The 23,963-nt window shown below is 30.8% G+C and overlaps 2 protein-coding genes across 2 annotated transcripts; one reads left to right on the top strand and one right to left on the bottom strand.

The window, feature by feature from the left end:
• Positions 2,427 to 3,372, top strand: LOC109353098. Its single transcript, XM_019595274.1, has 2 exons — positions 2,427 to 3,070; positions 3,249 to 3,372. The coding sequence occupies exons 1-2, from the start codon at positions 2,555 to 2,557 to the stop codon at positions 3,318 to 3,320; spliced, it is 588 nt and encodes a 195-aa protein (XP_019450819.1). The 5' UTR covers positions 2,427 to 2,554; the 3' UTR covers positions 3,321 to 3,372.
• Positions 5,051 to 10,227, bottom strand: LOC109352332 (coatomer subunit alpha-2-like). The gene is made up of 3 exons (XM_019594266.1): positions 9,846 to 10,227; positions 8,579 to 9,073; positions 5,051 to 8,278 (listed from the first exon to the last, which is right to left on the bottom strand). Exons 1-3 carry the CDS (start codon positions 10,051 to 10,053, stop codon positions 5,328 to 5,330), a joined length of 3,654 nt encoding a protein of 1,217 aa, XP_019449811.1. The 5' UTR covers positions 10,054 to 10,227; the 3' UTR covers positions 5,051 to 5,327.

Below are 23,963 nucleotides of genomic sequence, written 5' to 3'. Positions count from 1 at the left end.
GGGAAGTATTTGTAAGTATAGGTATAAAAAAAAGAGGAATTAAAGGTGACAAATAGATGAATTTGAATGATAATGAATAGATGAAAAATCATTCATCAATCCATATAACTTCATTTAAAGTATACTATAAGTTATTCAATTCATCCATATCTAAATTTAATGGATGGATTCAAATTCGTCCAATTAATCCAATTCATCAATGATTTTATTTTCATGAATTTGAATGAATGATATTCAATCCATTTTTTTATTGGAATTAAAAATGAAGTAAATCATTAATTTAAAAATCACTATTTCAATAAAGCATTTTTTGAAATCATCTTTTAAAAACACTTTTAAATTATTTAAAAATCAATTTATTTAAAAAGTACTTTCCTAAAATAAGTGATTTTTTAAAGAAGGTGATTTTTCGAACTTTAAGAAAAAAATTGTAATATTCTACTAGCATCCGTCATTTAAGGTTCTACGTGTAAAGTTTTTAATAAATACTTACAGAGTGTAATATTCATTCAATGTCAATGTAAAGATTAATGCATAATTATTACATCATTCACCATTCATTAATTTGAATTACTACTTTTTGAATAGTCAATGATAATTAAATTAAATGGTGGATAATGCATTGATAATGTATAAAACTCATATTATTACATGCATTTTTTCCTCATACTTATATATATTATATACTTAATAATAAACTTTTAATACTAACTATACATATATCCTATAATTAATATCAATTTAATAAAATAAGTGGGAGTAAGAATTAAATTTGTTTGAATTTAATTTTTTTTTGAATATATATTAAATGAAATTGAAAAACAAACAATGACATTTTTGAATTTTTGTTTTTTGAATGGATTGATTATCGATTCAAATGAATATATCCATAAATATCTATTAAACATAAAGGATGAATTTGAATTCATCCATTATCAACACTATTTATTGGATTACATTCATCTAAGTGTTAGTTCTAACGGGTGGATTTGGATAAACTGTGTATTATGGATAATTTTATCACCTCTATGAATAATATTAGATATAGTTTTAACAAAATAGGGGAGATTAATTCGCTTAAATTATTTTTTAAATTATTGATTAACTAACTATCTAAGTGATGAAATATTCTTTTGTGGTTAAATTCCCTTAACTACCTAGGTAAAGTTGATAAAGGCGTGACCAAGAAGGCAATGGACTTTAAAATACAACCATTTTAATCAAACTATCATTCGGAGTTAATTCACTCAATAGCAATGAATGCAGACTCAGATTCATAAAAAGTCATCGTTTCTAGCATAATTATGAATCTCACATTAATGATGGCCAAACATCCCATAACATTAAGAAATGCATTAATTCATGAGAAGAGATGGCACTTTATGAGTTTTATGTCATATTATAATGATTATTTATTATTTATATTTAATTATTATTAATTATTTAAAAATGTAATGTCAATGATATAATCAATGTGTATAAATTTTTATCCTAATTGTGAATATATATTACGCTTTTAATTGATTACATCCACAAGATAAAGTGTTTATAGAATAACTACAAAATTATCAAAATATCAAGTCATAATTAAAATAATTTAGCAAGATATGTTAACGTTAAGCTCAAACGTCAAACATGCCTCTACATAGAGTTTGTATGATATTTCAATCAATTGGAGTTATATACATAGTTTAAGAAATTGAATAGTGTAAAAATTTGATTCAATTTGATTAGAATGAAATTATTTAATGCACATCATAAATTAAGTTAAACAGAAATGGAGAAATATGAATTGAAAAAGTGTTGTGATAAATAAATGTATAGTTAGAAAATAAAGTATGAATGTATATTGAGTTTCTAATATTAAAAAATGAAATAAAATAAAAAGATAACAACATCAAAACATATGAAATAAAAGAAAGTAACAATAAGTCCAATTATTTATTATTGATTTGGTCCAAATATTATTTTTATTTTAATATGGTTATTCGAACATGCTGTCTAATAAACTCATTCACCCATTCTAATCCTTTGCCAAGTTCTAGCTAAGTTGGACGAGTTCCGCTTTTCTCTACTTTACCCACTTTTTTTTCAATTAATAACCAACAAAGCTTAGCATAGTTAGCAGATAATGATTCAGTTTTTTAAATAGTTAGAAAATCAACTTCTATAATATCAAAATATCTTAGATAATAAAATTTTATACATCACAATATTTAATAAGATTTAATATGTATATAATGATAGTGTAACAGTTTTTTATCCTGTCAATCAATCTCCATCATTGATTAGTTAAACTTTACGTTGTTTGTTACTCTATCTGATAATGAGTGAGCTGAAGTATAACCCGTTGATTTTGTCATCAACCATTGAGATGAGTCGGTTTCTCACTTCACACTCCTATATATACACTTACACTCTTACCCTAACCCTATTCAATTCACGACTAAGAACCCTTTCTCTTATTTTCTTCTGAGAAAATCTCCAAGAAAATTGTGAGACTTGGGTTTCACTTTTTCACTATTACTCGTTTTCAAAGCTTGCTACAATACAAATGGTGATTCCAAATGGGAACGAAGAAGAGAAAGAGAATTCCAAGATAAAGTGGGTGATCAAGAAACCTACGAACGCTGACCAGAATTTGACTCCAAATAGAACCATGGAGCCGGAGATGAATCATGTGGCGGAAGCAAGTACCTCCAAGAATCCAACGACGGTAGCAACGCCGCAAACAAACGGTGGCATCAGCAGCGAGGGTTGTTCTTGTAATGAGGGAGTGAAGCCGAAGCTCGTGAATAATTTGAAGAAAAATAGGGCAAAAGATGAAAAAGAAAATGAACAACAGGAATCGACGGTGGCACCGAAGAATTCGCTGCCGTGGAACTTGAGAACGAGGCGATCAAAGTGTGAAAAGGCTAATGAGTTGAAAAAGGATAATAAGATTCAAAGGTCGGAATTAAAAGTAGAGTTGACAAAGAAGGAGATCGAGGAAGACTTAAAAGCCATGTTAGGTCACCCTCTACGAGGTAAACCTAAGAAGAGACCTAAAGTCGTGCAAAACCAATTGGATGTAAGTTGCATTTGCCTCTTTTTAATAGTTAACAAGGTTTTACATAGTTGTTGCGATTCTAAGTACTCGATTTTGAGTGAGAGCTCAGAAAATACACCTTGATTTAAAACCTTTGGTGTTACTTATTTTTATTTATTTGGAAGATTTGACACTGATCGTTATTTGTTTTATTGTGCAGAATGTCTTCCCTGGATTGAATTTAAAAGGGATTACAGCCAAATCATACAAGGTTATTGAACCTTCTAGCTGATTGTGAATGTGAATATGAGGAAGACAAAAAAAATACGAGGAAGACAAAGGGCTAGGGCAACAATGCATTTATTGCAGTTCAACATTTTTTTTTTTTTTTACCGCACATGTTTGTATTTAGTATTTATTGTGGGTGAGACTAGAACCCACATGCTCTTGCATTTCGTTTTTTAAACCCCTCACTCTCATCATCAGACCACCATAACTTCACGTAGATCAACATATTTGATTCCTTCTTTTAGCAGAGTTAATTTTAGGGTTAGCTCAATTCAATTACTTTGTAAATGTCTCTTTGGATAAGCTTTGAAGTACCCTTGTACTTCCATTTTAATGAATTTGCTGTGTTATAAAACAACAGAGTTTGAGTTAATTTTTTAGTAAAAGAGAACAAATGTAAATGCTATTAAAGAAACTCCATAACATGTGTAGTGGTTGTGTTCATGCATCTTTTGGTTCTCAGGTATGTTTTCCCTTTTCCATCTTCCTTTCCAAAAATAAATTTACATTGAGTTCACATTCCTCTCAAGTATCATAGGTACATCTATTTAACAATAAATGGTTATATTCCTTAAATAGTACTTTTGTTGTTCATAAACTTAACTCCTTTTATTTACATGATTTTTTTTCTCTTCTAAAATGCTTTATTATATGTACCTTTTTAATGGAATGCCTTAACTCTCTTGATAAACTAAGTAAAAAATAATATCTCACTTACTGTGAATAAAGCACGAGTGTTATTGATGTGTGTTGTGGAATTTTTGTAATGTAACCTTCATATGCGCCCTTCCAAATATCAACCCTGTCCATTCTTAATGTCTTGAATTTGGAGTTCATAAAATAATTTTTGCCTATTTTTCTAAAAAGATCATCTATTTTATTTAATGACATTTAGTTTCTGGCAGATGGAAGGCTAATAAAGAGACATTGTATTATTTTATTATTCATTCAGTTTCTATAAAAGAAACTAATTCAAAATAAAAATAAAACTAAACTAAAACAAATTTTAAGGAATAAGTGTAACATTTTCATTTTTCATTACTAAGGAATAAGTGTAACATTTTTTTAATATCATTCAACTTTTAAATATAAGTAATACAATTAATAATGGATAATATATTATTGTATATAAATCTTTAAATTGGTAGTTATAAATATTATACTTTTTATTTTATTAGGATTGTTATGGGTAAAGAGAAATGTTACATTCTATGACGTTAGAAAATTGTTTACTTTACAGTTATCTTTCCATTGAAGCTGTTTTGCCTCTGTATGATTAGCTAATGTCAAACCAGCGACTACATATCTTATAAGTTATTGGCGTGGTCAATGATGACATCATACATTTAGCACTTAATATATCATAATAAGGAACAAACCAAATGCTTTAAAGTTGTAAAGACTGATACCAAAACTAAATGACATAGAAGAGTTTTTGTTAATAATAAAATCAGACTAATAATAGGTTCCCAGCCAAAATGACGCCAGTAAAGTCCAGGGAGAAGTTGCAAAAGGCTCCAACTTAATGGAGTTTAGCGAATAGCTGAAGATGGTGCAGTTGAGAGAAAATGCTCCAGCGCCATAATTCAAACCACGGTAGCTTAGTCCAGCTAATGACTAACCATTATTTGATGATACATAGTACTCTGCTCAAGTGTGAGGATTTCTAATCATAATGCAACATGAAAGATTTCACAAAATAATTTATTGACATAGAATCTATAAGGAAATGCATTGCCAAATAAGATGTGCCAAAGTCATAAGCATGCATACCATAAAAACAAACATTTGATATTAATAAGTACAGCCTCTTGCTTTCTTTTGCATGAAACAAACACCCTTAAAACATAAAGTTTATTTATTACATTGAAAATCATTTTCGACAAAATAAAAGGGAAAGCAAAATTTTCTAATGTTCTACCATGAAATATTAATGGATCAGTAATGTTCTATTTGCTGCATAAAATTGATCTGAAACAAAGTACGAGAAAGCTCCTGGTCCACGGCTCAATCAACGTAATTGGGAAGGTGAACAGAGCAACCCAGAAGCATCAGCCCCTACCACTGCAAGATCACACACAGTACATAGCTGCCCCTCATGGCTTGGCACAAATCGAGAAGTACAATATGGGCAAGAGACATCCTTCTGTCCTCGATAGATTGGGACATATGTCGCACCACAAATCACAAATGGGTTTCGGTAATCATAGTTCAACTGTGTGGCATCATTCATATTTTTTTCTGCAGCTGCCACCACTTGCCTTGCTCTCTTTACTTGGATTTCAATGGTAGGGTTTGTCTCAAGTAGCCTCCTTGCAAAGTTATAAGCTGTGGCGAGGTTCTTTTCCTTGAAGCATACAACCATTGCATTGAGCAGAGCTAACCTCAAGTGTGGTAGTTGAAGGTTGCAGTGAGTGAAATATGCTGCAAGTTCCTGTTGCCGTGCAGGGTTGTCCTTGATTTCCCTCCTCTGCAACTCAATCTGGAGACCCAAAACATACTCTTTGACTATAATAATCAATTCCTTCACTTCATCCACTTCCCTCCTTGACTCAACAACAGTCAACGGAATTGTATGAAGAATATTGACAAATGTCCGAAGAGCCTCGGTGAATTTCCCAGCAGTAGTTAACTTGTAACCAGCTTTAAGCTTTTCATCCAGCTGAGACAATTTGAACGGAAGTGCAGGTGAGCCTCTTACATTTGGACTAGATGACTCAGTCCATCCTCTTTCAACTGCGAGTGTTATTTCTGGAGCAAATGAAAATGCAAGCAGATAGGAATGACTGCCAGTGTTAAGATCAAGAAACGTGGATTTCAAGGGGGCAAAGTTTCTTATCCCAAGTTGCCGGTTAAGTAACCGCATTGCAGTATCAAAATTGCCAGCAGCTGCATGATCAGCTGCAAGTGATGACCTCTGAATCCATATCTGGCTAACAGGAATTCCAGGTGTTGGAGGCACAAAAACTGAAGAACGTGAACTGATAGAAACTTTTGGGGTCTCAGCTTCTGGGGGCAGCTCTAAATCCTCCATCTCCCATCCACCCTCTTCATCGTTTTCTTCAGCCACTTCTCCATCATTCAGAATCTCAGTAACATCTCCATTTTGTAAGCCATCCACATCAACTATGTCAAGCTCTTCGCCCCAATCACCATCAGCAGCCTCATATTCTTCATCAGCAGAACCTGCACCTGTATTGTCAAACACACCATCGAACATGCCTTTCATGACCCTGAGAAGGGGCCAGTCACTACCACACATCACAGGTGATGGTGGCATCAGGAGCGATGGTACTTTTCCCTCGAGCAAAGATGGGACATTATCCCCCAGCTCAGCTGCAAGTCGTTCAGCAACATCATGTAACCCGTGGACTGATGCAGTGATATAAGCAAGAGGCAAATGGCCTACATTCTCCAAGATCTTAATACGTTCTCGAACATCACCCATGTACAAGGCATTGTGAAACTGGCCCATCACATCATTCTTGACTTCAGCAATTTTTAACATCTTCGAAAGTTTCTCCATGTTACCAGTTACAAGATAGAGGAAAGACAACCTCTCAAAATTCTTTGTCCTCTGGTAGGCATACTCTACTATACCAGCATTTCCTTGGCGAAGAGCCTCAACTCCTAAGCGATACCAGTGATCTTTCTCATCAATTGCTGTAGCTGATGCAACTGCAGTTTGAATGTTTCCACTCTCCAAAGCCAAATTGAACCGGATTCTCTCATCTTTTACAAAGTGAAGAGCAACCTCAGGAAAGCCCTTCTGCTGTAGATAAGCAATCATAGCCTGCCCACAAAGCTGTGAATTCTTTATCATGCTCATGACATGGTCATATCTTTTCTTCAACAGGGCAAGCTTAAAAATATATTCAGTTGCATCAATAATTACTGATCTGCTTTTCCCATCCCGATCCAAGCAGAAGATTGTGTTTCCAGAAACCTTTGTGATATAAATTGTTGCATCCAGTGTTTTTATTATACCACTATCTCCATTGGGAAGGCAGTATTTGATGTGATTTAATGTTGTGTAAATGAAAACTCCATTGTCATCCCAGCCTCCACTTTTTACCCGGATTGTCTCGTGAAGAGTACATTGGTGTGCAAGTTTCTTGCTAGCAATTATGATGGCATGTTTGCTGAGTAAAGCAACACTTTCCATGTCATTAGACCATACAACATATTTGATAAAAGGAGTCTGAAGATCACCAACAACAAGCCTTTGTTGAAGATCAAATATAGCAACCCTATCCTCTGACCTACAGAGCAAGTTGCCTGTTCCTGCATAGAATATAGAATCAGTGACAATTGGGAGGACACTCTTCTTGACAATCTCGTTCTTCAAATTTTTCAGAAGGACTTGGTTGGTGCTCTTGTCAAGCACAGCAAACCTATTCCGAGCCACAAATACTGCTGATCCTCCAGAACCTTTTTTAGCATCTTGCACATCACCCCTACCATAGCTATCCTTGGATATGATATACAACTCATAAGATCCACCGTCTACATCCGAACACAGAAGAAATGCATTCTCAGTTGGACTGTAGGAAAGTGTCCTTGGACTTTGATTCAGGCTTAAAGAGCCAGGTCTACGAATTGGAAGTACTTGTGTCTCTCTTTGTGTTGAAAATTCATAGAAACGCAAGAATCGATCTTTTGTGTAGAACAATGCATCACCACTGACGGTGAAAGCAGGCCTTTCTCTCTCCAGCTTAAAAACAATCATGCCACTGTCATGACCAGCTGCCAAAAGATTCAATTCAGGATGTGCTACAAGAATCCAAAACCTATCATGCTCTCGGCGGAATGTTTGAATTCCAGTCCTCTTTGTTGCATCCCATACTCGAATACTTTTATCTTCAGAATTTGAGACAATAATATCCTGTTTAGCATGGAACATCACACATGAAACATTATTCATGTGCCCTCTCAATGTGTCCACTTCCCACGCCTTTGTGTCTGAAATCAGAGAAAATAATTTATGTCAATTAGGAAGATAGAGAAAGTCAATTAAAATACTAGAAGAATTTTCTTGTAAACAAAATACTGTAAACATCAATGGATGCAAGAATTGGCTTGGAAAAAAGTTTTTTTTCACCCCAACAAAAACATGCAACTTTCTCCTAATCCTTATGTTAAGCAAGAATATATGTAAATGCATTCAGTTCAGCACGTAAATTAAAAAACGAAAGTGAAAGGTGTCTCTAATTATTCATTATTCAGGAAATCATAAAGTAAATAAATATGTTCTATATTTACCATTCATCCTCCACAATTTCACTTGTCGGTCATCAGCTCCTGAGACAATGAGAGGCAGTGTAGGATGGAAAGAAGCCCAATTGACTCCCCGGTCATGACCTTCCAAGACATACTTAACAACTGCATCAACACCACCAAAAAGGTCTGTATTCATCTGACTCAGTCGCAGTATGTCATCGGCAGGAGATGCATTCTTCCTCTTGAGAGAACTAATATCCCAAACACGAACAGTCTGATCCAGAGAGGCTGACACAACAAGGTCCTCTTTCGGATGGAACAAGGCACACATAACATAATGATTGTGGCCGGTTAAAACAGATATACAAGTACGTGACTGCCAGTTCCAGATGCGAATGGTCTGATCGTCACTGGCACTCACAATCCATGGGCTTTCATGATGAAATTGCACCGTACGAATATAATCAAGGTGTCCTAGAAGAGTAAACAAACACCTGTGTGTCTTGTAGTTCCAAACCTTAATCTTGTAATCATCCCCTGCACAAAGGGGAAAGAAATATTAATAAAGGCGCTACAAACTTTATAACACAAACATTCTATTTTCGTTATTGTATAGAAGCATAGAAAAAAATCATAATCCTTTCCGCCTGAAGAGGCAGAGACTGTTGCAGAAATCAAATGAAAACCAAACAATAAGATGAAAATGTCATGCAGCGCCGTTTCTTTTAAAACATGACTAATGACATGCATACAGAAATGGTTACCAAATTCAAAAGGTGCCAATTACAGCCAACATAAATATTTTATCAATTCAAACAAAATAAATCCTGCAAATGTATGTCAATAGCATCTCATATCATCTTCCTTCTCACTGAAGGATCGAGCAGGTAAACAAACAAATGCAGAGAATCGATGAAATTAGCATGTACAATAAAACCAGAAGCATCAGATATCGAAAATGACACAGGAAATCATTCTACAGCCGCGAAAAAGGGAATTCAAAGTATCTCATAAAATACATAGTTCTTCCAAATCTACATTTCCCTTATCATTCATCTATAGGTAGATCTAAATAAATACAACACACAACAAAAAATCTTATTTTTAAAAGAACAAAAGCCTTATGATCCCACATTGTATCAGCTAACATTGTTCCATAAATAAATAAAAAACAGATCTTTCGAAATCCCATTTAGATCCAAGCACTCTTAAAAATTAAAAACACAAAAATTGAGGGTTAAGTATTAAATTTCTACCAGAATAAGAAAATACCCATTATTCAGCATAAGAAATGGAAATGATAAATTACCTCCAGAAACAAAAAGAGGTTGAGAGTTATGAAAATGAACCCCTCTAACAGGACCATCATGTTCATCAAATCGATCAATGAGAGTACCCATTCGATAATCCCATAACTGAATAACACCACTATGAAGACTCGCTAAGATCCATGGCCTCTTGATATGGAAACTCAGACCCTTCACTCTGTTACTCTTTGTCTCGAATTTTGTCAACATGTTTTTGTTATTGAAATTGAAAAAGTGAAAGTTGCTGTAATGAGAATGAGAATGGAAATAGAGAAAGAAAGTTATAGATCTGATTAGAGAGTGAAGAAAATTGGATGCAAAAAGGGTGAAGATCCAATATAACAGATCTGGTGTTGTTTCCACAACTGTCTATTATTTATTTTCCCAAAACTCTCATAACTGGTGTGGTGCCATGTATGTAAAATTACGCAATTCTCGCTTCATTCAATAAAATTATTACACCATTTATTCACTTTGGTTCTTAATTTCCTATCAGGTGTGAGTAAATCACTTGTTTCAATTTCCAGGGATAATTGTGTCATTTTAATCATATCATGTACTAAAGTATAAGTAGGATGCCAATGGATATGCACACATCTCAATTTTTTTATATTACCAAAAGATGGTGAATGAGTGTTAGTAAAATTCTTGACTTTTTTATTATTATGGATTAATATCTTGTTGGTAGATATATCTATATTTATTCATGTTTCAAGTATAGTCTTACACCATAGATTAATATCTTGTCAGTAGACATATCTATATTTATTCATGTTTAGGAATATAAAAAAGTGAATGTATTATTAGTGTATGAGTTTTATATAATGTTATTGTATTATTAACTATTTATGTTTAATAATCCCTGAATTTATTAAAAAATAATACAAATGAATGATTATATATATTACACTTTTAAAAGAAAAAATATATATATATATATATTATACTTAGGATCAATATATATATATAAATTATTAGTCCATTAGCAATAATGATATATATATATATATATATATAATAAATTTGTTGCTACAATTCAATTTTTAAATTTTTTATGATATAAAAATAAGATAGATCATAAAATAATAAAAACTATAAAATATTTAATTAAAAGTAAAATTTTAAATATGCAATTACTCATTACCGGTATTATAATATTTATCTTTATAAGTTATTATTGTGAAGGTTTTTTACGGTATTTATTTATGGGTATTTGTGTATCTCAAAACATAAGTGAAGATAAATATTAAGTGAGGCTCACTCATCTTTCACTTAGTTTTTACTGACAAGAAAAACAAGTCGTTGTGGATGCTCTAAAAACTTGACATAAGTATTGAATTCAGAATGAAAATGCATACAAAATTTCCTTATATCTTTTCTAAAATTGTACCATTAAAAAGCGAGTAATAAGCTACATATCGTATGGAAAAAAGATATTTATAAGGAAATTAAATACCACTTTACTGATTTCTTCTATTCTCATCTAAGGAAAAAAAGGGTATAGTGGATAAGCTAGATAAAAGAAGTTATATGGATGGTAGAAAGCGAAGTAGTGAATAACAAATAGAGTTGATCAGAAGTTTTTATAGACATGTTACAACCCTTAATGAAAACCGAAAGTAACTTGATAGCTATAGATCTAGTTTTTCAAAGCAAGTTGGAAAATTGTTGGTCCTAGTGTTGTAGCACATGTCCAACATTTGTTTTTCAAAAAGGAAAAATTGTGAAGTATATATCTATTTTAATTTAACTATGATGGCTTTTATCCCAAGAAATCACAACCTCTGAAATATTAGTGAATATAAGTCTAGGATGAGCAGGACCTGAACCTACATGTTCACCCATTACGGCCTAATAATGATCGGACCCAAATAGGATCGGATCTAATGTTGAGTTTGGGTTTAAAGATTAGATCTAGTCAATATTTAAAGTCAGGTAGGAACCAAACATAACCTGTCGTGATGCGTCACATGGTCACTCACTCTTCATGTTTGTATTCAAATGTGTACAAAGTAATGTTACTTTTTTGTCGAAAGTATCATTGTTCGTCTAATTATTCATCATATGAATTAATAATATTATATATATATATATATATATATATTCAAATTACATATTTATAATGATAAATGATATTAAGAAGACTTTATCTAGAATAAATACACATTATATTTAATGGGGTCTAAGATCGGGATTGAGTTTAAAGATTGACCCAATTGATATTTAGGCTTGGGTTAGCTACGAGTTTAGGACCGAATTCAGGTTCAAAAAAATAACTCAACTAACATTTAGGGTCAGGTAAGGATAACCCGTCCCAACTTGACTCATGCTCGCCTAAGTTTATATCATGCTACAATACCCTATAAGTGTTTATCAAAAGTGTTATGCCATAGGCCGAGAAAACACACAATTTTTAAAATCATGGTGTATATTAGTATGGTGGTTCATTTTAAATGAAAATATCTTTGATAAAATACTTTTATTTATTCTATTTTTATTAGTATTTTACTTATATATCATATGATAATTTTTATCACATTGTATAGTTTTATTTTAGATTTAGTTGGTAAATTATAATAGAGAAAAACTTTAGAGCTCTTCCAAATTTATAAATTGATATTTTATTTAAATTTTGTTATTAAACTTTACATAATCAAAAAAATAATAATTTTATTGGCAAAGTCATGACATATAGGCTATGTTTGGTTGTAATAAAATAGAAGGAAAGAAAAGATGAGGAAAGACAAGTAGAGGAAAAATTTCTTTTCCATCATTTGGTTGGAAGGAAAATAAAAGAAGGAAAGAAAAAAGGTAATGGGGCCCACTAAATTTTTTTCTTCTCATATATGGAGTGAAAATGGAAGGAAAACTTAGCTTAAAATTAATAAGACTTATCTTTATGTTTTTGAACATTTCTTAATTTTTGTTTTTTATTTTTTATTTTTTTGATATCATATAATTAAAGAATCATTTTTTATTAACATTTCTTTTATCAACTTTTATTCCACTCACTTTTTATTTTTTAACTAAATATGGTGTGAATCAAATTACAATTTTGTTAAAATAATTAATTTCTTACATCAAGTTACAACTTTGTTCCTATAGTGAAGAAAACAAATATGGATAGTAATGGGACACACCGAATACGCATATACTTTTTCATACTCCTACTAGTACCTTTTGTGAGTACCTATAAGAGTAATAACTATTTGTGGTAGGAGTTTTCAAATTTAATAATATAATTATATATTTTATAATTAGAATATATATAAAAATAATTATTAGTTACATAGTAAAGAACTTTCTATAATTAAAATTTATTATTGAATAATTTAATAATAAAAATATACACAGTATATAATTTTAAAGAAGGACAAAATTACAATATATAAAATATTTAATTAAAAAATGAATTTATTATTATGTGTCTATCTATGGGGCAAATATACTTGTATCCACCCATAAAAGCAAATCAATACATTTTTTAATAATTATAATAATTATGTTTTTTCTCTTCATTTTCTTTCCATTTTCTACCCTACCAAACAACTAAAAATTCATCACATTTTTCACTCATTTTCTTCATTCAACTTTTCTTTCCATAACTTTTCCTCTACTAAACAAACATAGTGATAAAGAGTGAACACCAACCCAATTTCCAAATTCCCGTGGAAAAGTGTGCTATAGAAAGAAAGTTTTTAACAAATTTAGAGCTATTTTCCACAATTAGCCTCAAAATGTTAGAATTGCCATGGCTTTCATGCAGTGTTGTGTTTAATACAGTAACATGGTCAAACCGATTAGGATACTAGTAAAGTGGTTCAACCAGTGGTTCACTAATTAAATCACATACCAGCAAAATTAGATATAAAAATATAATATATTATTATTAATGTTGAAAAATTAATAAAAAAATCAATATTTTTTTCAATTTCATTAAAAAAATAATTTCAAATAAAAACTGGCTTGTATGACTGGTGCGATTCAATTGAAAACCGGCCAGTATGACCAGTTTTGGTCGATTTTAATCAATATGATTGTATAATTGATATAATTAATATACTGTATCAGTATTGAGACCGATTCATCAGTTTACCAGTTGCACCGGCTGGCACGAACCAGTTTTTATAACACTGGAATAGAATATAGACAACTTCTAGTGATAAATATACCATTGGTTGAGGATAGCAATGGTTAAAACCGTAAATTAATATCCCTAAGCATGCCTTCACAATGTATACAAATGAAAATATAAATCGAACTTTTTAATGCCAGTATGCTACTGAAATGCTTTCACAGTGTATGGGTTGGATCTGGTATTTTATGGGCTCAATGCAGAAATAAAAATAAGGCACTTAATTTATGATTAATTATGTGTAATTTTAATATTAAAATTTAAAGAAAAATAATATTCATTTATATTTATATATTTTTTATTTAGTTTTTTATAACATTTTTATAAAAATATAGAGTTTTTCAAGATACTACTAATTGGCACATGAGCTATGAACGATAAGTTAATAACACACTCAACTTGCGAAAGTTAGAAGTTAAGATTTTATTTTAAAATCAATTAATAACAATATATGTGAGACAATATGATGAAAAATATTTAAAATAATGAGATAGACAATGTGAGACATAATTCTAAATATGTCATATCATAGAAACCTATCAAATCAGTCAAAAAGTTACATTTGACTATGACTAAATGACATCATTTAGTCAATGAAAATTGTAAAGATATTTGACTCTAACTCTGATATCATGTGAAACTGTATCTCAAAATCAATTGACAATAGATAAGTAATCCAATAAATATTTAAATCACCATGAGAATAAAGTAATACTTAACTCCAAAAAATCATTAGAGTGGTGATATAAAATATAACAAAGTTATTATCTCACTATAAAGTATAAAATAAAAAACAAATAAAGTAACTTAATGGACACAAATAAAAAATAGGACTTGTTAGAAATGGGCCATGATACTGCACATGTGTATGGGCTGGCCCTGAGCATGTCACAAGTTGGCTGAATATTAAGAAATTTCCAAGACAAATACAGCTCTAGATATGTACTTCACATACAATAGAATGAGAATATTAGTCATGTTTGATGCTATTAAGCCAGAAACGTTTCTGGTTAGAATGAATTTTGTTGGCATCATCAAATGCTTTGGTTGGGAAGAAGATAGTATTTTTTGATGTATATTGTTTCTATTGATTTTGGTGCTTTTGTGTTGATCCATTGAATTTAAAATTATTTATGATTCTAAAATGATATATCCAAATGCAAGGTAAAATATATTTTTACAAATTTGACATTGATAGAGGTTTATTGAATCTAAATGTTAGCGTGCTTGACGAGTAAGGAACATCTTTATTAATGAAGAGACAAATACTACAAAAAAATAAAGAAAACAGTAACATGATAAAACATTTTTATCTTTTTATATGCAATGAAATAACACTTTTATTATTGAAAACACATGTAAAATCATGTACTTGCCTCTCCATTTAATGGAGAGGATCCTTGTTCGTGCTTGACATGTAACGTTACATGTCAACTTTGCATCTTCCTGATAAACTCTGAAGTTCAAGGACCAAATTAATTCATAGAACCAAATTTTAAAGACATGAGTTCATCTCCGTAAATGTTTTACATATAAACTGATTCTCTGTAATGTGGCTCTCAAATATCTAACATCTATATAAAAAATGTGTTGGTCAAGTAGTATAAGCTATTAGATTTTTAGGATGACTAAAATATCATATGTTCAATTTCTAAAAAACGACATTTGTTAGGAGGCACAATTATGCATCTAAAATTGATTAGTTCCTTACCAAAAAGACGTAAGAGATACCCTTGATATCATAGAAAAAATATTGACATCTGCAAGGTTTCCAAAAAATAAAAAATAAAAATAGAAAATTCTAGAGTGAGGGCCATGGCTATTGGTATCCTATAAATACATAATTCTATAGGCTTGTTGGGATTTAATGCATTTTCATAAGGGACAAAAACTTAGTTAGCATTTGAAAATTACAGGGCACATGGTATGTATGGATAGCCAACCAAGCTTGAATATGGCTTGATAGGTGAATGAATTTATTGAGTTATATGGATAAAATGCCAACAATGCATTATTCTAATGAGTAATGTCCTACTAGATCATAAGATGATAAAAAAAAATTAAGAGTTTGATTTTTGGGAATAACATTTATTAGAAGTGACAGTTATACACATCTTAATTCATTACTTATATGGTGAGGATATACTTTAAGTAATACAAAAAGATGCGTAAAGTTGAATAAAACTCGATCATTCATTGCCATGAATAAAAAATATTAGTCATGACACATACAACATTAAAGAGTTATATATAAATAAATTTTGATTTTATATATGATGTAACTGATCACAAATTTATAAAATTACAAAAACTAAATATTTTATTTAGTCTTATTTATGAGACCTTTTCAATTTTTTAACATGTTGTCCTATTTATAAAATTATTTTTAAAGTTTTATGTACAATAGTGAATTTGTCACTAAAATATTCTTATTTACTAAAATAAATTGAGTGAAATCATGACTCATTTACATTAATGAATATCCGTTTTAGTAAATTATATTGCGGAATTTTGTGTAATGCATATCTTTTCTTAATTGTTTCAGCCAAAGGCTATAAGGATTTATACAAGTTAAAACTCAATATGATTGGTTACTTGAGGAACAAGTAACAACCAAAAGGAGAATGATCTCTAACTAACATAGCTGATTTAACTAACTAAGAGAAAGGAAAATTAGAATGGAAATTAGAACTTTGGAATTTTATGGCTCATGGCCCTACTAGTATGGGTCAGTGCAGATTCTGGCGTGCCATGGGCCAGGGCCAGTGCAGATTTTGGTGTGCCATGGGCTAGGGCCAGTGCAGATTCTGGTGTGCCATGGGCCAGGGTCTTGTGCTTCTGCGTCACGGTCATGTTTAGTGCACCATGACCCATGGCCTTGTATTTCTGCGTCACAGTCGTGTTTGGTGCGCCATGGTCCAACGCCTTGTGCTTTTGCCCCACGATCATGTTTGGCGCGCCATGGTCCATGCCTTGTGCTTTTGCGCCCCAGTCAGGATTGGGTTGTCTACACCACACTTGTCTCGGTCATTGTTTACTCCATATGCGCCAACGTGATGCGTATGATGCTTGGGAGCCTTATGCGTGTCTCGGTCAGATCTATCTTCTATGCCTCGGTCATGGGTGCTACCTGCTTCGGTCATGTCCTCATTTTCTTCGGTCAAGGTGCAATTTGACTCGGTCAAGTGAGATTTTCCTTCGGTCATGTGGTCCTTGTGAGCTATGTCCAATAAATTACATACTGCTATTAACAAGTTTAATATTATTATGAAAAAATGTCTCTTGTAGCGATGACAATGGGTACCTAGACCTGTGAGTACCTTGTGCTTTTGCGCCTCAGTCAGGATTAGGTTGTCTGCGCCACACTTGTCTCGGTCATTGTTTACTCCATATGCGCCAACGTGATGCGTATGATGCTTGGGAGCCTTATGCGTGTCTCGGTCAGATCTATCTTCTATGCCTCGGTCATGGGTGCTACCTGCTTCGGTCATGTCCTCATTTTCTTCGGTCAAGGTGCAATTTGACTCGGTCAAGTGAGATTTTCCTTCGGTCATGTGGTCCTTGTGAGCTATGTCCAATAAATTACATACTGCTATTAACAAGTTTAATATTATTATGAAAAAATGTCTCTTGTAGCGATGACAATGGGTACCTAGACCTGTGAGTACTTATAGATAATGCTCGTAGTAGGTCGGGTTTGAGTCTATGCTTTTGGACTCATGAGTAATCGATATCCAAGATTTTGAGACTTGTTATTGGATGTATATGCGTCTGGGTAATGAGGTACTCGGACCCACTATTCATTCCTAAATGTATAATATATATAACTGTAATATAATGTTAATCACAATTACAATGTTATATTGTTAACCTATGATTGTAATAGCATACTAATTCATAAATGTAGTTCTAATGTTGTTAAACAATAATGCTATGTAACAATTGTAAGGACTCACTGGATCCCCAAGGTCGAGAGTTTGATTTCTGGGAACAATATTTATTGGGAGGGGCAACCACGAACCCGTAAATGGATTAGTTACTTACCCAAAAGGTGAGTGATACTATTAGTAGTACCAAAAAACAATAATGTTATGCTGTTAAGCAATGATGTGATGTTACGCTGTTAAGCAATGATGTGATGTTATGTTGTTAAGAAGTGATGTTATGTTATTAATTCAAATGTATGATGTAATATTATGTTGTGTTGATTGTAGAGTTCTTACAAAATAAATTTTTTCTCCTAACGTTTAAGCTTTTTTTTTTATGTATGTTTGTAAAATGAGTTGTGTTTAATAATCAATTTAAATTGTGCTTAAAACTTGAAATTATGGTTTATATTTTTTCTCTTGCCTAAATAAAATAAAAGATTGTAGGAAACACAAAACACAATTGCATAAATTATTCGCAATTATTTTGAATATTTTTGAATTTGTGAGTACGTATAGATCTGTTGGATACCCAAAGACAAGCGGGTAGCAAACTCAGCGAGTATTAGCACAGATCTGAGATGAATCCAGATCCAAAAATGAAGCAATAAAATGAGTCTGGATAATGCACAACCCGAATCCATCTAGATACATTGTCATCCTTAATTGCTTCTTATCTATCTCTTTGGAGAAAAAATATGTTTCTATTTACATGTAGTTCATTTATAGGTTGAAGAAAACATTAATAATTTATTCTTCAATTATGTCCCTTGTATTAATGTATAATTTTATAGTTAGAGATATTTGAAGTAATGTTAATGATAGTTAATAAAAAGATAACGTGTAAGTATAAGAAGGAATAAATTTTATGTCAATTAGCTATATTAATTGGGTATATATTGCTCTCTGTGTTTATATCCTAACAGAGGAATGATGCGTATGATGCTTGGGAGCCTTATGCGTGTCTCGGTCAGATCTATCTTCTATGCCTCGGTCATGGGTGCTACCTGCTTCGGTCATGTCCTCATTTTCTTCGGTCAAGGTGCAATTTGACTCGGTCAAGTGAGATTTTCCTTCGGTCATGTGGTCCTTGTGAGCTATGTCCAATAAATTACATACTGCTATTAACAAGTTTAATATTATTATGAAAAAATGTCTCTTGTAGCGATGACAATGGGTACCTAGACCTGTGAGTACTTATAGATAATGCTCGTAGTAGGTCGGGTTTGAGTCTATGCTTTTGGACTCATGAGTAATCGATATCCAAGATTTTGAGACTTGTTATTGGATGTATATGCGTCTGGGTAATGAGGTACTCGGACCCACTATTCATTCCTAAATGTATAATATATATAACTGTAATATAATGTTAATCACAATTACAATGTTATATTGTTAACCTATGATTGTAATAGCATACTAATTCATAAATGTAGTTCTAATGTTGTTAAACAATAATGCTATGTAACAATTGTAAGGACTCACTGGATCCCCAAGGTCGAGAGTTTGATTTCTGGGAACAATATTTATTGGGAGGGGCAACCACGAACCCGTAAATGGATTAGTTACTTACCCAAAAGGTGAGTGATACTATTAGTAGTACCAAAAAACAATAATGTTATGCTGTTAAGCAATGATGTGATGTTACGCTGTTAAGCAATGATGTGATGTTATGTTGTTAAGAAGTGATGTTATGTTATTAATTCAAATGTATGATGTAATATTATGTTGTGTTGATTGTAGAGTTCTTACAAAATAAATTTTTTCTCCTAACGTTTAAGCTTTTTTTTTTATGTATGTTTGTAAAATGAGTTGTGTTTAATAATCAATTTAAATTGTGCTTAAAACTTGAAATTATGGTTTATATTTTTTCTCTTGCCTAAATAAAATAAAAGATTGTAGGAAACACAAAACACAATTGCATAAATTATTCGCAATTATTTTGAATATTTTTGAATTTGTGAGTACGTATAGATCTGTTGGATACCCAAAGACAAGCGGGTAGCAAACTCAGCGAGTATTAGCACAGATCTGAGATGAATCCAGATCCAAAAATGAAGCAATAAAATGAGTCTGGATAATGCACAACCCGAATCCATCTAGATACATTGTCATCCTTAATTGCTTCTTATCTATCTCTTTGGAGAAAAAATATGTTTCTATTTACATGTAGTTCATTTATAGGTTGAAGAAAACATTAATAATTTATTCTTCAATTATGTCCCTTGTATTAATGTATAATTTTATAGTTAGAGATATTTGAAGTAATGTTAATGATAGTTAATAAAAAGATAACGTGTAAGTATAAGAAGGAATAAATTTTATGTCAATTAGCTATATTAATTGGGTATATATTGCTCTCTGTGTTTATATCCTAACAGAGGAATGATACGGATAGAGGGAGTACATATACATTCTCTCCATTCCATAACTTTTGCTGTTTAAAAGAAATCATTAATAAGTATTATATTTTGTCTAAAACACTCATATGATTTTGTAAGAGATAAAATAAAAAGTAGAATTAAATAGTAATATATCCATTCCCACCTAATTGTTACCTTAACATTCGTTTTACTTTTTTCATATTATATATCACTTTATCAAATTATAAGCATTAATTGTATCACTACATATATCATAATTATGATCGATTAGAAAAAAATTAATTAATTTTTTAATTTAAAAATATTTTTCAACCAATCATAAATTGAAGATACATACAGTGATATAATTAAAATGAAGATATATTCTTAATAACTTCAACAACTATTTCAATATTTGTAAATTTCCTTTAAGGGACAATTAAAATGAAACACAATAAAAACATATTATAATCATAATTACTGAATAGAAGTAAAATTGACACAAATATATTTCATGAAGTCTGAAATTTATATAAGAAAATGATAGTTTTTTTTTAAAAAGAAAATACTAGAACAACTCAAGTTATGAAGCAATGGGATAATTAGATATGACCAAAAAAATTGTATTTGTGAGCGTTCATAAAAACGTCAGCAACACATACCTATAATAATAATAAATCATTAGAGACGAGTATCACTATATCACCTCACAAGTATTCAAATATTTATAGTTTTATTTTTAGTAAATATTTTATATATTATAATTTTCTATTACTTTGAGATATCATATATATATATATATATATATATAAACTATTTTCTATTAGTTCATAATGAACTTTAGTGATCATGCTATATTAAAAAATTAACATATACATATGTTATTATCTATGTAATAAATAAATAAATATTATTATAAAATAAATAAATACCTAGTTAACTGGAAAACATGTTCAACATCCGTTGATATTTGCATTGATACCTTAAAATAGTTGTAGATGGGGTAGAATAAAAATATTCTATACTCATTATCATCTACCATTCTCTTTAGGGTCAATCATAACCAATTATATCTTGCTAAATAAATTAAATTAATTTCCATTAAAATCAATTTCATAATAATATGTCTATTTCTCATTAGTGACAAAGAAAACGATACAATAGTAGTATAGAAAACTTTCATTCATACGAGTAAGTACTACATGCAACCACTACTTGTTAGCCCTAGGATAATAGTTTTATGTGAATGTTTTCTTCTAAATAATAATAATCCCAAATCCTCATAATAATAATTTTAATTAAATATTTTTAATTTTGTATTTTATTTTATTAATATATTTATTTTTATAAATTATATAATGATTCTAGTACAATTCATAATTAAACTTTAAGTTCATTTAGTAAACATGATAATAGAGATAAGATGATTAAAAACTTTAAAGCTAAATGTAATTCTAAATTAATAAGTCAACACTTTCTTAGTGTTAAGTTTTACACTATCCCCAAAAAACTTTGACACATAAAGTGTGAGAATTGTACCAAAATTTCCTCAATTCCATAAAAATCTCTTTATATTTTTTTTTAATAAAATTATGATCGTCCTTAATGGAAACAAGCCAGACCGCCTATCAGGGGTCTATTACTTGGCCTATAACAGGCTAGGCCAGACCAGACTTTTTTCATTAACAGGTCAGGCTCAGGTTTTCTAAAAAGTCTATTTAGCTTAACAGACCATGCTTTAGGCCACCTAAAAGGTCTATTAAGCCTAACAGGCCGGCCTATTTAGTTATATTATATATGAATGTTGAAAATTTATACTATTTTAATATAAATGATATTATTATATATGTAATATTAATATAAAAATGTATACAAAAATATAATTTAATTATTAGAATTAGATGGGCCTAACTAAAAGTATGCCTATAAGTCTAGTTAAATGTAGACATAGTAGCCTATTTCATGACCATATAGTATAATAGGCCTTTAAACAGGCTAACATGTCAGGCCAGACTTTTAAACAGGCCAGACTCAGACTTTGAATTTTTTTTAAACAGGCTAACAGGTCAGGCCCAGGTTCCTATATACTATATAGGCTGTGCTTGTTTAAGGCAAAGTCTGGCCTGACCTCCTGTTTCCACCCTTAATCGCCTTGCCCCTACTCAAACAAATAACAATACTTCAATTCTCAATGTCTCTTCTTATATACAAAATCGACAACAGTTCAATTCTCAATGTCTCTTCTTATATACAAAATAGATGCTTCATAGGATACCAAATCTAAGACCTCAGCCACACATTCATTCATAGGAAAACGTATTTTACACTTACCATTTATTAGCTATTAATTATTTATATAAATATAACAATATACAAATATATTTTTAACTGAATGTAAATTCTAAGTGTTCAAATAACATATGTAATTTATAATTGTCCAAATTCTAGACTACATAAATAAGTTGAACTCATATCCTCTCTATTATGAAAGAATCTAATAACACTGGATCAAGACAATGACATATGATATAGAATTATTTTTAATTATTTGGATTTTAAATTATTTTAAATTAAAAAGTATGAAACTTACATTCACCTCATAATTCAGCACAGGAGACGATCAAGGGTGTGGATTAAGAACAATTTGGATTGACAAACCTCAACCCTAAACCTTCACTTGTACATCTCTTGATTTTGAACTAAGATATACAATAATAATTCGAACGGACCTACCAAAATGCTCTCTTAATAAAATAATAATAGTAATCAATGCATGTACCCTTATACAAAAACCACCAACCTTATCACCTTATTGTCTACCCTTTTAGCTGATTGATCTCCATAATTATAATTAACTATTACACTATTCAATTAATTTAAGAATAAGTTTAAAAAACTTAAACCACATGTTAGTTGTCATTTTATAGAAATCCAATAATTTGAATTAATTAGTAGAGTTAAATAATTAAATTTTTTTAAAATTGATGACTAAAATGTAAAATAAACTTATTTTTATAATAAGTGGATCTAATATATGGTAAAAATATAAAAACCTCACAACACTAGCATATCAGTATCGTCAATCATGTAAAAAGCCCAGAAAGAAAAAAGGACATAACGAGTTAATGAAATCATATATGCAAAAAGACAAACATAAAACCCAGAAGATTCACCATACTTAAATTGGGGCTATGAACAACCATTATTCATAAGAACCAATCAACTTATTCATTTGCAATTTTTCACCGTGTACAATCCATGAATTGTACAAAATAATCACTAGAAACTAGAATAGTAAGGAAATGAACCTATAAAATTCAGAAATTTCGCTACTATTATTGGCATATGGATTATAAGAAATATTCACTGAGAACCCAATAAATATCACCAGACACATGAAACTAAGAAAATCAAAATCAAAATGGAGAATGATTGAACCGATCGATGGATGAATTGCATCACAGTGAGAACTAATGAGATTGGGCAAAAAATAAAATATAGAACAAACGTAGTGTTGCATATAACAATAATAACATATATATCTCATACAATATGATATATTTCACATCTTATACAAAGTGAAGCATGTAAATTAAAAAAAAAGTGGAATTGAATGAAAAAACTAAAATAAAATTTGTGTAATTTACTTAGTTTAACATGACTCCTCGGGAGTTTTCAGGGAAACAAGGCATGAAT

The sequence above is a fragment of the Lupinus angustifolius genome, chromosome LG07 (assembly GCF_001865875.1).
Source record: "Lupinus angustifolius cultivar Tanjil chromosome LG07, LupAngTanjil_v1.0, whole genome shotgun sequence".
Lineage (NCBI taxonomy): Eukaryota > Viridiplantae > Streptophyta > Magnoliopsida > Fabales > Fabaceae > Lupinus > Lupinus angustifolius.
Note: the sequence above shows the minus strand (reverse complement) of the source record. Positions and strands in the feature narration are given on the sequence as shown.